The sequence below is a fragment of the Dipodomys spectabilis genome, unplaced genomic scaffold (assembly GCF_019054845.1).
Source record: "Dipodomys spectabilis isolate Male_0828 unplaced genomic scaffold, ASM1905484v1 ptg000119l, whole genome shotgun sequence".
NCBI lineage: Eukaryota > Metazoa > Chordata > Mammalia > Rodentia > Heteromyidae > Dipodomys > Dipodomys spectabilis.
Genome location: NW_024870796.1, coordinates 3,117,062 through 3,133,444, shown reverse-complemented (window position 1 = coordinate 3,133,444; position 16,383 = coordinate 3,117,062). Strand labels below are relative to the sequence as shown.

Sequence of the window (16,383 nt, the reverse complement as noted above, 5' to 3'; positions counted from 1 at the left end):
GTGTGTATATATATATATATATATATATATATATATGTATATGTATATATATGTGCTTTTATACACACACATATAAACTCTTCAGGTCATTATACAAAGTAGTTGCCATTCAACAGAGCAGTTTATGGACAGTGCATCCTGATCAGTGTCACCCCTTTCAACATTCTCACCCATTCCTCCCAACCTACCTGTTTTCTTAAGCAGGATATGCATTGAATTTTTGTTTTGTTGTTGTTGTTGGTTGTGGGGCTTGAACTCAAGGCCTGGACACTGCCCCTCAGCCTCTTTGTGCTCAAGGCTAGTGCTGTACCACTTGAGCCACAGGGCCACTTCTGGCTTTTTCTGTGTATGTGGTGCTGAGGAATTGAACCCAGGGCCTCATGCATGCAAGACAAGCATTCTACCACTGAGCCACCTTCCCAGCCTCCGCTTCTGGTTTTTGAGTGGTTCAATGGAGATAAGAGTCTCTGGGATTTTTCTGCCCAGGCTGGCTTCGAACTGTGATCCTCAGGTCTCTGTGTCCTTAGTAGTTAGGATTACAGGTGTGAGCCACTGGTTTCCAGCTTGAATTTTTGACTGCATTCACCACTTCACCTTTTCAGTAGATGGTATTACAGGATTGTACCACTATGCTTGACCACCTAGCCATGATATGGATGGTGTGTGGGAGCTATTGGTGGTGCTGTTATATGCATTGTAGCCTAGAGTGTGAGTGTTTGAAGTTGACATTGCTGTTGGTGGGGCAGCCACTTTTCTAGTGTGTTTAGGGAATGACTGGCAGAGCAAGTGTAAAGAATCCTGACTTTCAAGTCATGAGCCAGGTAAGGTTATGTTTTTGGTGATGGGTAGATTGGAAAGAGGTTTGTTCTTTTGGGGAAGAGTGAATTTAGTCTTTAATGTTGACATCTCGAGAAATCTCACTGTGAAGAAATAGCAAACTGATCACACAAAAGGGGTGAGAGACTAGAAGGTAGGTAGGATAAGACACAACTGCCTGTTTTATTCAGAGATAATAAAAGTAATTCAGAAGCGTGTGTGAACTTTTTAGGCCAGGCGAGTTTATAGAGGGATTTGGTATTTGAAACATCCCACTTTTAGATGTAACCATAAGTACAGTCTTAAAAAACAGCAGATATTAATGAAATACAAGAACAAATCAAGGTACTAGTGACTATATAGCTGAGAAGTTATTTGAATTTAGAAAGGAAAAATTCTGTAACTTAAAAAGTGATCACAAGTTTACTTAAGGTACAGTTGGCATTTATCTCTGAACAGTTCAAATGGTATACTAAGGGATGAAGCTAGAGTGCACAAGAGAGAAAGAGGTGAAGAGGTGGTAAATAAGAAATAGAATGGATGTTTGCAGATGAAGTCAGCACAGCAGGAAGCAAAGTGAGACTGGGAGGAGTATCTGGGGAAGCAGTAGGTACTAGTACAGAGGGAAGGAACTGACTAAGAGTTAAGCAAATAGGGGTTGGGAAGGTCAGTGGTAGAGCGCCTGCCTTGCATGCATGAGGCCCTGGGTTCGATTCCTCAACACCATAAGCAAAAAGAAAAAAGCCGGAAGTGGCGCTGGGGCTCAAGTGGTAGAGTGCTAGCCTTGAGCTGAAGAGTTGAGGGACAGCGCCCAGGCCCAGAGTTCAGGCCCCAAGACCGGACCAAAAAAAAAAAAAGAATTAAGCAGGTAGAATGGGTACAGTTTAAAAGTTGCAGTGAAAGCAGCATCTTCATCCTCCCAAACTTTAGTATGAAATGTAATATATTGTTAAATGCTAAGCTATGATCAGTTATTATTGACTGGAGTGAGGAGAAGGTGCACTCTTTCTGAGTTGGGGTAGTTGCTAAAAGAAGAGAGCAACATTTTCTTTGCTGGGTGGCATTTCTGGAATAAGGGCATGTGAGATGGATTATTTTAGGCACTCTTTCATCATTTAACCTTTATAACTCTTACCAAGGTTTCAGACTTTCATCCGGGTCAACAAGTATTTATTGTGAGCATCTAAGTGGTATTATGGTAAGTTAGACAAAAATACTGCTTAGATTAGATTATATTGGGAGATGAATAATATAGTAAACACAGTAAGTCAGACACGTGTCAGGATGTAAAATAGGGTGGAGTGGTTCATAGTTATACTAGTTTGCTTCTGTGTAGGTAACTGTCTTAGAGTATTAGGATTAGAAAGCTTGTTAAAAAGCCAAAGGTAACCTTCAAGTAAATATTGCTTACAAATAGCTTTATTCAGTTCCCTCTTACAATCTTACACTGATGATTTGCAAGGCATTGTTTACTTTAGGTATTAGGATTAGGTCATGACAAAGTATCATAAGTCTGGATTCTTTTCACTTGTATTTTTGCAGGTTACTTATATGGAAGAGGAGCGAAGTTTTACCACTGAGCAAGTGACGGCCATGCTTTTGTCCAAACTGAAGGAGACAGCAGAAAGTGTTCTTAAGAAGCCTGTTGTGGATTGTGTTGTTTCGGTGAGTTTGGTCACTACGTGGTTACAGAAGCAAAGAAGAAATGTGTTAATTGCAAGTAAAATTGTTTTTATCTCAGGCTGTAATAGTTATTTTAAGACTTTTCCGAGCCAGGTACTGCTGGCTCATGCCTGTAATTCTAGTCTGAGATCTGCCAGTGATGCTTCAAAGCCAGGCTAAACAGAATAATCTGCGAGACTGAAGTAACCATCAGAAAGCTGGAAGTTGCTCAGTGAGGTTTAAAGCCAGTGTGGGCAGGAAAGTCCACGAGACTTAATCCCCAGCTAACTGCCAAAAAGCTGGAAGTGAAGCTGTGGTTGTGTGGTGGGCTGCTAGTCTTGAGCAAAAAAGCTTTATTGGGATAGTACCAGGCCCTGAGTTCAAGCCAGCATGGGAAAGAGAGTCCATGAGACTCCTAGCACCCAGGCACTAGGTTCAAGCCCCAGGACTGGCACATACATACAAAATAGCTGGAGATGTAGGTGTAGCTAAAGAGGTACAGTGTCAGCTGTGTGAAAAAGCCAAATGAGAGCATGAGACTCAAGTTCAACCTGAAGTACCAGTACCTCCCTCCCAAATTCTCCAAAGTAATAATCTCTTTCTCTCTCTCTCTGTCCTCCCTCCTCCCTCCTCTCTTCTCTCTTCTCTCCTCTCTGTCCTCTCCCTCTCGTCATTGGGAGTTAAACCCAGGTCCTTGACTTGCTTTAATTTTTTTTTTTTTTTTGGGTCCGGTCGTGGGGCCTGAACTCTGGACCTGGGCGCTGTCTCTCAGCTCTTCAGCTCAGGGCTAACACTACCACTTGAGCCACAGCGCCACTTCCGGCTTTTTTCTTTTTGCTTATGTGGTGCTGAGGAATCGAACCCAGGGCCTCAGGTATGCAAGGCAAGCGCTCTACCACTGAGCCACCTTCCCAGCCCCTTGACTTGCTTTAAATATGCTGTCTTTTTTTCCTGTTTGCTATATATATCTCTAGTACTAAAAACAAGATAGCAGTAGATTTTGTTTTGTCTTTTCCATATCCGTTTAGTTGGAAGCCTAGCTATATGTAGGTTTGTGCTTAAAGTGCAGTGGAATCTTTAGAGGCTGTTGAAATATGGATGGCTAGATTGGCTTTGCTGCTGAGTCCTATGTCTCCATTGTTTTCTGGTACTTTATCTGTGGGGCCTCTTTTGCCTTAAGTTGGTATGTTGATTGGCAAATAGGACTGTTTGGCTTTTTTACCCTTGCTAATTTGGTCGAGTCACCAGCACTTGGCAGTAATAATTGATATTAGCTGTGTACCACATTTTGTGGAAGCAAAGAATAAAAATACTGCACTAGAAGCAGATTCAATAACGCTGATGCCTTCAGTGGCTGGTTGATGCAGTAGGTCCTCTGTTAGGTGCTTCCTACCCCTCTTCAGGTTTCCACAAGTCTCCCAGATTTGATCCTATTTCTCCATTTAGTGCATTAGCTTTGATCCTGAGTTATGCAGAAGAAAAATTTATGTAGAATAGTGAAATAACTCAGCTTTTTCCAGTTATGGGATCAAATTAAAAGGTGATATGCCAGATTGGGAAATGTGGCTTAGTGGTAGAGTGCTTGCCTAGCATGCATAATGCCCTGGGTTTAATTCCTTAGTACCACATAAACAGAAAAAGTGGGAAGCGGCGCTGTAGCTCAAGTGATAGAGTGCTAGTCTTGAGCAAAAGAAGCTCATAGACAGTGCCCAGGCCCTGAGTTCAAGCCCCAGGACTGGCAAAAAAAAAAAAAAAGGATAATATGCCAGGTCCTGAAGACTATACTGAATTGTAGCCATTTGCTAGAGGAATCACAGGATTCAGCATATAGATGAGCTATAGCTGAATTTTATTTATAGTGAAAGCACAATATAAAATTAACAAAAGGAAAAGGTAATATGTCTTTTCTGGAGGAAATTAAGCACAAGATTTTAAGAGTACTTGCTTACTTTAGGCATAATAGCATATCTGGCATAATAGCATATCTGAAGAGACTTACATCCAGAAAACTGCCTGAGTCTAGAAGTCCAAGTCTAGGGGTTTTATTTTGGTGGTCAGTCGCATAGATGTACCCTGTGCCTAGCGTATATCCAAATTCTAGGCTCCTCGAGGAACAACAGGCAATCAGCTCAAAAAATGACATTGTTTGTTTAGACAATTGAGGCATAGTGAGCCACTTTTAATCAGTTAGGGATAGTTTTCTGTCCATTTAAGAGACTTTATTTAAAAACTTCATTTTGAGATTATTTTCTCTTGTGAACCAAGGTTGTCCTCAGGCTCACAATTCCCTTGCCTCAGTCTCTGAAGAGCCAGCCTTAGGGAACTGTTTATTAATCAGATTTCTAGATGTCAAACTTCATAAGCAGGCCTTTGTAAAGAGAGTGTGTTCTGTGGCTTTTGTATTACAATAGTATCTCTTGTTATTGTGATCTTCTACTTAGTACATGTTGTATAATGCTGTACGTTGTTTTTTTTTTTTTTTTTTTTTGGGTCTGGTCGTGGGGCCTGAACTCTGGGCCTGGGCTCTGTCCCTCAGCTCTTCAGCTCAAGGCTAGCACTCTACCACTTGAGCGACAGCGCCACTTCCGGCTTTTTTCTTTTTGCTTATGTGGTGCTGAGGAATCGAACCCAGGGCCTTGAGCATGCAAGGCAAGCGCTCTACCACTGAGCCACCTTCCCAGCCCAATGCTGTACATTATTGTCCATTGTCCCAGTACTACTGACAGAATGCATATAACATTTTCTTTCTAGTTTAGAATACTTTTTTGATTATATACAGAATAAATTGCTATAGGTATTTAAGAGTATTCTTAGATTTTACTAATTAAAATAATGTTCATAGTTGTACAATAAACATAAATTATGTTGTAGGTTCCTTGTTTCTATACTGATGCAGAAAGACGATCGGTGATGGATGCAACACAGATTGCTGGTCTCAATTGTCTGCGATTAATGAATGAAACTACTGCAGGTAAGAAGGAATTGTGTAACTATTACCTTTTGGTTGTTAAATTTTGAATCTTAAAATCTTGCCATTGTTATTTATTTTGTTTAGAGGAATGCCTTCTTTGCTTAACACCTGTATCATAAGTGTTTTTGGACACTACGTCAAATATAAAAAATTAAGTCCATTAGGATTTTTTTCTGTACCCTCATAGTATTTAACTTAGTTCCTTGTTTGGGAAGGAACACTCTTATTGTCTGTGTGTAGCAATGCTTTGGTTCTTCTTTCTTTCTGAGTTGTGGACTGGTAGGATTAGAGAAATGGGTATCTTAGTACTAGATATTTGGGAATGGCACTAAAATAGAAGAAATTGAAGCAAGTATGTTAAGAGATAAGAGGACTTGGAAAGTCCACCAGAGATGTTAGGAAGCGTGGGTCAACTTTTAACTTTTTTTTTTTTTGGTCGGTTATGGAGCTTGAACTCTGCCCCTGAGCTTTTCAGCACAAGGCGCGGGCTCTACCACTTGAACCACAGTGCCACTTCATTTTCTGGTGGTTAATTGGAGATAAGAATCTCATGGACTTTCTTTTTTTTGGGGGGGGGGTCTGGTCCTGGGGCCTGAACTCTGGGCCTGGGCGCTGTCCCTCAGCTCTTCAGCTCAAGGCTAGCGCTCTACCACTTGAGCCACAGCGCCACTTCCGGCTTTTTTCTTTTTGCTTATGTGGTGCTGAGGAATCAAACCCAGGGCCTCAGGCATGCAAGGCAAGCACTCTACCACTGAGCCACCTTCCCAGCCCTTTTTTTTTTGTCGGTCGTGGGGCTTGAACTCTGGGCCTGGGCACTGTCCCTCAGCTCTGGAGCTCAAGGCGAGTGCTCTACCACTTGAGCCACAGCACTACTTCCGGTTTTCTGGTGGTTTATTGGAGACAGGAGTCTCATGGTCTTTCCTGCCCGGACTGGCTTTGAACGGTGGTCCTCAGATCTCAGTCTCTTGAGTAGCTAGGATTTTAGGTATGACCCACGGCGCCCCACTTAATTTAAAAAAAATTTATTTTTTGTCAGTTGTGGAGCTTGAACTCTGGCCCTGGGCCCTATCCCTGAGCTCTTCTTGCTCAAGGCTAGTGCCCTATCACTTTGAGCCACAGCTCCACTTCAGGTTTTCCCGATGGTTAATTGGAGTCTCATGGACTTTCATGCCTGGATTGGCTTTGAACTGTGATCCTCAGATCTCAGCCTCCGGAGTAGCTAAGATTACAGTCATGAACCACCAGCACCTGGCTCAATTTAACCTTTTGGGGTTAATGTTCTTCATGAATAAATTAGTGCTTACAAAGAATTTTAGTCTATCTAAAACATGGCATGATATAACTATTGACCACATATAAACCTATTTTTTCTACTTAAGTGAATTTTATTGTTTAGATGATGTGTTGAATTAATTTATTTTTTGTATAGTTGCTCTTGCATATGGAATCTATAAGCAAGATCTTCCTGCCTTGGAAGAGAAACCAAGAAATGTAGTTTTTGTAGACATGGGACATTCTGCTTACCAAGTTTCCATCTGTGCATTTAATAGAGGAAAGCTGAAAGTAAGTATACTGTTTTCCAGAAGACTATATTAAGACTATAATGACACATTTTTGAGGGGCTAAAGCTAAAATACTTGGTTGAAAAATTTTATTTGACTAATGAAGTCTTTCTGTGAGCCAACTGAGTTGGAAACTAGGTATTGTAGGGCAGAGTGTAGGGGTTGTGAGCCTCAAGTAATTTATTGCAAGTTGCCATGATGTGAAATAAAGTACATAGACTTTGAGGAAAAGCTATTAACATCCCTGAGTCTTAATTTTCTCATAATATAGATAATACCAGAGAAGCAGTGTTTACCTTTCAGGCTTATGAGGAGGATTCTTTTAATGTATTCCCTTGGTGTGTTTTGCCCTGATGATTGGAAGGATGGTGAAAAGGACTTACTTAGCTTCTTCTTTTTTTTTTTTTTTTTTGTCGGTCGTGGGGCTTGAACTCTGGGCCTGGGCGTTGTCCCTCAGCTCTTCAACTCAAGGCGAGCGCTCTACCACTTGAGCTACAGCGCCACTTACTTAGCTTCTTGATTGACTGGTTCTCTACTACTTTACCCACACCTCCAGCCTGGCATTTTGGTGGTAATTTGGAGATGATATCTCTGGACTTTTTTTGCCTAACTGGCTGCAGACTGCAATCATCTGGATTTCAGTTTCTTGAATAGCTGCCCATTGGCACTTAGAACTTTCCATAATCTTTGGATAGGGCCTCAAATTCTTGCCTGGTGGCCATCCTTTTGGGGCTGATCTCCTCAATCTCAGCCTTCCAAATAGCTGGATTAAGTCATGAACCACTATGGTGGGCCCTGTTTTTAATCTCTTTAGATAGAAAATTCTGGCCATAATTTAAATCCTATGGGTTAGTGACAGATTTTTTTGTGTGCCAGTCCTGGGACTTGAACTTACAGATGAGGCACTGTCACTGAGCTTTTGCTCTAGGCTAACGCTATAGCATTTGAGTTCCAGCTCTACTTCTAGCTTTTTGATAGTTAATTGAAGATAATAGTTTCATGGACTTTTCTGCCCAGTCTGGCTTTGAACTGTGATATTCAGATCTCAGCCTCTTGAGTAGGTAGGATTAACAGGCATGAGCCACCAGCACCTGGCAATAATTCACTTTTAATTTTTAAAATTGACTTATTGGCTGACACCTCAGTTTTCTGAATCTTGTGATTGTCTTTAAAATTAATTGTTAAGAATATTTATTATAGAACATCAAAACTTCAAAAATTCTGTAAAGAAAAGACAGTCTCACTGCTCTTTACCAGTTTGATGTATTTAATTCAAGTTTTTAAAAAAATGGAATTGGAATCACATTTAATTCTGTGTCTTATTTTTCAGCTAATATTAAAAACATTTCTCTTTCTTTCTTCTTTTTTTTTTTTTTTTTTTGTCCCAGGGCTTGAACTTTGGGTCTGGGTGCTGTCCCTCAGCTCTTCAGCTCAAGCCTAGCGCTCTACCACTTGAGCCACAGCCCCACTTCCAAGAAAAGTTCTTAGACATATGAAATTGTTTGAAGAGATTTATTTGCCTACTTGTATTAATAAGTTTAATTAGATCTTAATTTGCTTCTAATTGGAATGTTGAAAACTGAAGCATTCATAGACTTCTGTATTATATAGAACCCAAATTGTGATTAAGAATGATTTGATCCTTCTAATAGTAAACAGATAGTAAACAGTCTGGCTTTCAGTATTATTCACAGCTTTTCTGCAGTGTTAAGACTAGAAGTGAGTACATGATATATTAATGTATTTGATCTTGGATATAGAATTGTTACTGGGAAGTCAGTTGCTATAGTGAGAAAAGGGGTGGGTTTGAAATCCACTTCTACCATGTTAGTAGCTTTGTGACCTATAGATCTCATGTGTTTAGATATGTGGCATACAGTATAAACTAGAACTTAGGATGTCTCTATTACAGTGTAGTCTTAGCAAGGATTATATGATACACATGGCTTTATTCACCCATAATAAATGTACCCCTGATTTTTAAACTCATGACTAAATAGGTGCTATAATAAATTTTAGAATTTATTAGCTGTTATGTTAATTATCCTCTTTTCCCTTCCTAAGGTGTTGGCCACAGCATTTGACACAACACTGGGAGGCAGAAAATTTGATGAGGTGTTAGTAAATCATTTCTGTGAAGAATTTGGGAAGAAGTATAAGCTTGACATAAAGTCTAAAATCCGTGCATTATTACGACTGTCTCAAGAGTGTGAGAAACTCAAGAAGTTGATGAGTGCAAATGCTTCAGATCTCCCTTTAAGCATTGAATGTTTTATGAATGATGTTGATGTATCTGGAACGATGAATAGGTAACCATATTAATATTTTCATGTTGTGGTAAACTGATTTTTTTTTTCCCCCTCATCATCTCTATTTAACAAGTTGTTAAGATTACCATGGTAGTTAATATGATAACTTCATTTCTTTTTCTTTTTTTTCCTTTTTTTGTCAGTTGTGGGGCCTGAACTCTGAGCCTGGGAACTGTCCCTGAGCTCTTCAGCTCAAGGCTAGTGCTCTACCACTTGAGCCACAGCACTCCTTCCTGCTTTTTCTGTGTATGTGGTGCTGAGGAATTGAACCCAGGGCCTCTTGCATGCAAGGCAAGCACTCTACCACTGAGCCACCTTTCTAGCCCCTGATAACTTCATTTCTGAGTGTAAAAATTATAGGCTGTAAAATCTTGGTTTTATGTAAAGATTGAATTTGATTATTTTAGTAATGAAGACTAAGTTTTTTTTGCGAATGCTCCAGAAAGTTGCCTATGCACCCCTTTTCATAAAATGAAGGCATTGTGCTTTAACTGCAGTTAAATTGAATTTAACTAGACATTGGTTAAGAAACTGCTTTTTTTGCCTGGTTCAAGGTCACTGGCAACAGCCAGCCCTCTTTTGCAACACTATAAGAATTCTGGGTAGTTGATATTGAAGGCCATTTTCAGAAACTGTTACAATGTTGCTTGGATGGGGGACTGATATCTTCCTTTGGCTGTGAACTCTGAACTCCACTAGAGTTCAGACACAACTGATGGCGTTTTGGGGGAAGTATGTCAGAGTGATCCTTAAAACATTTCAGATAGCATTTATTATTGAGCAGTATCCAATCTTTTTTTTGGGGGGGGGGGTCACTTTTTTTTATTGTGAAAATACCGTACAGAGGGGTTTACAATTACATGGGCAAGATAATGAGTACATTTCTTATCAAGAATTGTTGCCTCCTCCTTTGTTTCCCCTTCCCATCCCTTCCCATCCCTTCCCAGCTCCCTCCCCTCCCCCAAGTATCCAATCTTTACTTGCCCCCTTCTCAATTCTCATACTTGGAAATGATGACTTTCTCTTAAGTTGTTCCAGTTTTAGTATATATGCTACCAGAGTGAGCACAAGCTTCATTGAGTCTTCAGTGTTCACCACCGATTTTTTTTTTTTTTTTTTTTTGCCAGTCTTGGAGCTTGAACTCAGAGCCTGGGCACTGTCCCTGAGCTTTTTTTTTTTTTTTTTGGTCCGGGTTGTGGGGCCTGAACTCTGGGCCTGAGCACTGTCCCTCAGCTCAAGGCTAGTGCCCTACCACTTGAGCCACAGCGCTATTTCCGGCTTTTTTCTTTTTGCTTATGTGGTGCTGAGGAATGGAACCCAGGGCCTCAGGCATGTAAGGCAAGCGCTCTACCACTGAGCCAACTTCCCAGCCCATCCCTGAGCTTCTTTTGCTTAAGGCTAGAACTCTACAACTTGAGCCACAGCTTCTGGCTTTGTTTGTGTGTGTGTGATTAATTAGAGGTAAGAGTCTCAGACTTTCCTGCCTGGGCTGGTTTTGAATTCCTATCCTCAGATCTTACCCTTCTGAGTAGCTAAGATTACAGGCATGAGCCACTTGCACCTGGCAGATAAAAAAAACAAAAACAAAAACAAAGTACTTTTTTTTTATATTTCATATAAATGGAATTGTGAAATATGTATCTGCTTTTTACATTTGTCTATATCATAGAGTGTATCAGTGAGTACTTTTGTTTTTGACAAGTGATATTTGATTGTATGAATATACCACATTATTCATTCATCGGTTGATTTGAGTTGTTTCTACCTTTCAGCTGTTTTGAATAGTGCTCTGGGTATTTGTGGACAAACATTTGTTTGAATTTTTTTTTTTTTTTTTTTTGGTCATTTATAGGACTTGAATTCTTGGGCCTGAGTGCTGGCCCTGAGCTCTTCAGCTCAAGGTATGCATTCTACCACTTGAGCCATAGTACCACTTCCAATTTTCTGGTGGTTCATTGGAGATAAGAGTCTCACGGACTTTCCTGCCTGGGCTGGCTTTGAACTGCGAGCCTCAGGATTACAGGCGTGAGCCACCAGTGCCCTGCTTGGGTTTTGTTTCTTTCTTCTTCCTTTTTTCCCTAATGGTATTAGGGTTTAAACTTAGGTCTAGGCAAGTGCTCTGCCATTTGAGCCACATACTCAGCCCTTGGTTTTTGTATAAAGACTTAGTCCTCTTTTCCTTTGAAAAGAACTTTAGGGTGAGCCCATTTTGCTGCATCTAATGGACAGTTATTTGACAATTAATGTATAGATATATACTAAATTGAGGATGAACCATGAAAACCATGCTAATAACAGTTGTAAAGGACCAAATACTGTCCGTGAAATATACAGAGTAGGGAAGTCTATAAAGACAAAAGGTGGAGTCGTCGTTGCAGTGTGTGATGTGTGTGAAGGTGGAGTTGGGGAAATAGCCGAGGATAATGGGAAAAAATTATTGTAGGGTGTTGGAAATGCTTTGAGACATTGTGGTGATATTGTTTAACTCTGATACTAAAAGTTATTAACTTGTTCTCTTGGAGTGGGTAAATTCTATAACGCGAATTATTTTCCTCAGGAAACCCTACAACCTCTGCTGCCATCTTTCTCAAATCTCCTTTTTTATGGTTTTAATTGGGAACTCTTTGTTGTTGTTGTTTTCCCAATACTTAAGGATAGAATTTAGGGATAGAATTGAGGAATTTTCTTTCTGTTTTTAATAATTGGGGACATTTTGAAATAATGCATATACCTTTGTGATTAACCTTAACATTGCAAAATATGCCAGTGTCTTGGCAAGGTTTCCTTAGTCTTGATTTGTAGAAGTAACCACTGATGTGATAGTTTTATTTTTTGATCATAGATTGAATTTATTATAGTGACTTCTTTTAAAGGAATCCTACAGTATGTAGTCTCTGTGTGAGATTTCTTTAACTCAAGTAACCTAACACTTTGTGAGAGTCATTTAGTCACATATCATTCCTCAGGTATTTGTGTTGCTGACTGTCACTGTAGGCTTAACTGTTTTCGTCTCTATAAAGCATTAGTTTAAACTCCCAGTGTATACAAGTTCTGATTGCTGTTGGTATTAGCAATCTTTGCCATTCTATTGGGAATATTTTATACTTGATCATTTTTCTTTTTATTGAGATGTAATTTGGAGCAGTTACCCTTAAATGGTATAATTTAGTAATTTTTTAGGATATTCACAGAGCTGTGCAGCCATCATACAGCTCAATTTTAGAGCATTATCCTGCTTCACAAAGAATTCCTAAATGAGCCATCAGGTGATGAGAAGATGTGCGAGAGACTTAAGTACATGTTGTTAACTTTTCAGTTTCTTTCAGAACCCACATAATGTTCTGAATAGGGCAAAACTATGGAGATAGTAAAAGGGTCAGTAGAGTGAAAGGCTCAGTGGTTACCAAGAGTTTGGAAGGGGAGGGAGGGATGAATGGGCAAAGCACAGAGCTTCACAGACAGTGAAAATACTGTAGATCCTAATGCGTTTGTCAAAACCATTAGAGCCTTAGGAGAAACTATACTCAGTATCAGTATCAGTTTATTGCTGATAACAAATGCACCACACTAAGAAAAACACTTGTTAATAGAGGAACTGGACTAGGAGTGAGGAGTGTGTGTGAAAAAGTTCTATTAGCTATTTTCTTTGGTTCTTCCTTACCCCAAACTAGGCAGGGGTACTAATCAATTTTCTGTCTCTGATTTGCCTATCTAGAACATGTAAATGGAATAATAGGTATTTTTTGTTTGTTTGTTTTTTGACTGACTTCTATTTAGTATGTTTTTTTGTGTGTGGTTCGTTCACATGTGACATCTGTCAATTCCTTTTATTTGAATTTATTTCTTTTTGTTACTGAATTGCAGTTCATAAGCATTTGAGTTGAATGCATTTTGGGCTATATGAATAATGTTGCTCTTGAGCATTCATGTTAGGTGTTTTTGCATGAACTTAATATTTTCCATTCTTTTTTTTTTGTTGGTCATGGGGCTTGAACTCTGGGCTTGGGCACTTGCCCTGTGCTCTTCAGCTCAAGGTGAGCGCTCTACCACTTGAGCAACAGCGCCACTTCCGGTTTTCTAGTTGTTTATTGGAGATAACAGTCTCACGGCCTTTTCTTGCCCAGGCTGGCTTTGAACCGAGATCCTCAGATCTCAGCCTCCTGAGTAGCTAGGATTACAGGCGTGAGCCACCGGTGCTAGGCTACATTTTCCATTCTTTTGGTTGCAAATCTATAGTGAAATTACTGAATATTTTGATAACTTTCAGGTTTAACATTTTGAGGATCTGCTAAACTTCATTTTACATTACCCAGGAATGTAGGTGGGGGTCCAAGTTTTCTATATTCATGCCAACACTGTGTTAAAATTAGTCATATACTCCACATAGACATGAATTGTGATCTATCCTATTGTTTCTGTTTATAGAGGCAAATTTCTGGAGATGTGTGATGATCTCTTGGCTCGGGTGGAGCCACCACTTCGCAGTGTCTTAGAACAAGCCAGTAAGTATTTTGTGATGACATTTGTGTATCTCTCAACCTTTGGAGAATATTATTTATTATTCCCCCAATTCATACAGTTCTGCAATATCAGTTTTGTCAGCTTCAGTTCCATGTTATACTTCTTTCCCCTTGGGTACTACTGCTCCCCAAGGCAATCTTATAAGGATGCTAAAAAAATCATTCGGGGGGGCTGGGAAGGTGGCTCAGTGGTAGAGCGCTTGCCTTGTATGCATGAGGCCCTGGGTTCGATTCCTCAGCACCACATAAGGAAAAAGAAAGCCGGAAGTGGCACTGGGGCTCAAGTGGTAGAGCGCTAGCCTTGAGGTGAAAAGCTGAGGGACAGCGCCCAGGCCCAGAGTTAAGGCCCCACGACCTCCCGCCCCCCCCCCCCCCCCCCAAAAAAAAAAAAACAGACTAAAAATCATTCAGGGCCAGGCGCCAATGGCTCCCGCCTGTAATCCTAGTTACTCAGGAGGCTGAGATCTGAGGATCATGGTTCCAAGCCGGCCTGAGCAGGAAAGCCTATAAATTTATCTCCACCAGAAAACTTAAACCATCAAAAAACCTGAAGGGTGCTGTGGCTCAAGTGGTAGCGCACTTGCCTTGAGCTGAAGAGCTGAGGGACAGTGCCCAGACCCAGAGTTCAAGCCCCACACCACCACCACCACCAACAACAACAAAATCATTCAGATACTAACTTCTGAATTATTTGCTTACAGTTCTTTTTTCAGTTGGGTTGTAGTGTGGTCTTGTAATTTTTTTCTGTCTGTGAATCCTTGGTTAGCTGAAAGACAATATACAGCAAAAGGAAGGTATGGTAGACACTTACTTCTTTATTAGGATATTTCAGTTTTGTCTTAAGCTAGAAGGTAGCCTTTTAATTTCAGAATACATTACTTTTCTAACCTTCTTGAACAAAATGTTTTCCTAGAGTATACTGTTGTTGGTTGCCATTGTTTCAATGAGTGTTGAGATATAGCGTTAGCTCAACATAGGCTTGGGCTTTAAAGTTCAAAGTGAGCCGGTGGCTCATGCCTGTAATCCTAGCTACCCAGGAGGCTGAAATCTGAGGATTAAAGTTCAAAGCAGTCTGGGCAGGAAAGTCCATGAAACTCTTTATTTCTAATAAACCACCAGAAAATCAAAGTTGGCACTATGGCTCAAATGGTAAAGCACTTGCTTTGAGCTGAAGAGCTGAGGGACTGCACCCAGGCCCAGAGTTCAAGCCCCACGACCAACAAAAACAAAACGAAACAACAAAAAGCTCAAAGTGATAATGACAGATATTCGTGTTTTCCTGTCCTATGCCCCCATTCTCCTATTTTTTTATCTTTTGCGAAAGAGTCTCAGTACATTCATTGCCCAGAGTCATGTAGAATTCATGGGCTCATGGAATCCTGATGTCTTACCTTCCCGAATAGCTGGAATTACAGGCGCCCACCACTGTGCCTGATTTATCTCCCATTGTTAATTCTTCTCAAGAAATAGAAGTAGTGGTTGATAATGATAAAGTGTGACTAGGAAAACAAGCAGTATTAAGTTTGTATTTAGTGATGAAAAGTGGAGCCTTGGTAATGTACCTCCTTAACTTCTCATGAGTACCTGTGTTTTAATGTGAACTGTATACTATGTATTTTGTGAATAAAATGCTGGAATGTCTAGTGGTAAAACTGAATATTTCTCTTTCTTTCATGGCAGGTCAGGGTTGTGAAAGCCTTCTTTTGGTACAGCATACTTAGATGTTTAGCTAGTTGATGTTTATAATAATTCCTTGTGTAGGACTGTGCCAGTTCTGTATACCATAGGACATAGGTTGTTGGCCTTAAAATCCTATTTCTGTGCCTCCCCTCCCTTCCTATAACTTGAGAATCAAAACACGCACTTCTATGTCTATGCGTATAAAATCTTGGAGTAGGGTATGAGGGATGAAGAGTTAATGAGGAGTTAGTTATATAGTCGGAGTTATTTTGCTGTAAGCTTATTTCTTATCAGTACTAAGGTTTGAATATGCCTCTAGCCCAGATTTTTGGTGGTTATTTTAGAGATAGTCTCGTGGGCATTTCTGTTTGGGCTAGATTGAGATTATGTAGATCTCAGCCTTCTGAGTTCAGCTAGGATGAGAAATGGGAGCCACTAGTACTTAGCATCAAGATTTTTTTAATCTAAATTTCTAATTATGTGTGGGGTTTTTTTTGGTGGTACTAGGGTTTGTACTCAAGGCCTTGGACTTGCTAAGTGCGTATTCTACCACTTGAGCCCATACCCTCAGCTCCTTTTTGTTTTAGTTATTTTTCTAATAATGTCTTACGATTCCCTCTCCATGTCTGCCTTTTGAATAGCTAGGATTACAGGTTTGAGCTATCATCAGGCCCTAAATGTCTAATTATTTAAATATAGAGTTAAAGAAAGAAGACATTTATGCAGTAGAGATTGTTGGTGGTGCCACACGAATCCCTGCAGTGAAAGAGAAGATCAGTAAATTTTTTGGTAAAGAGCTTAGTACAACATTAAATGCTGATGAAGCGGTCACTCGAGGCTGTGCACTGCAGGTAAGTTTTCTT

The 16,383-nt window shown here is 40.1% G+C and overlaps 1 protein-coding gene across 1 annotated transcript in view; it reads left to right on the top strand.

Moving 5' to 3' along the window:
- Hspa4 (heat shock protein family A (Hsp70) member 4) overlaps positions 1-16,383 on the top strand; it is a 49,542-nt gene that overhangs the window by 16,185 nt on the left and 16,974 nt on the right. Inside the window, exons 4-9 of the mRNA XM_042688788.1 lie at positions 2,359-2,481; positions 5,350-5,449; positions 6,879-7,012; positions 9,076-9,320; positions 13,746-13,822; positions 16,220-16,371. Of these exons, the coding sequence (XP_042544722.1) occupies positions 2,359-2,481; positions 5,350-5,449; positions 6,879-7,012; positions 9,076-9,320; positions 13,746-13,822; positions 16,220-16,371 (831 nt within the window). The remainder of the gene's footprint in view (positions 1-2,358; positions 2,482-5,349; positions 5,450-6,878; positions 7,013-9,075; positions 9,321-13,745; positions 13,823-16,219; positions 16,372-16,383) is intronic.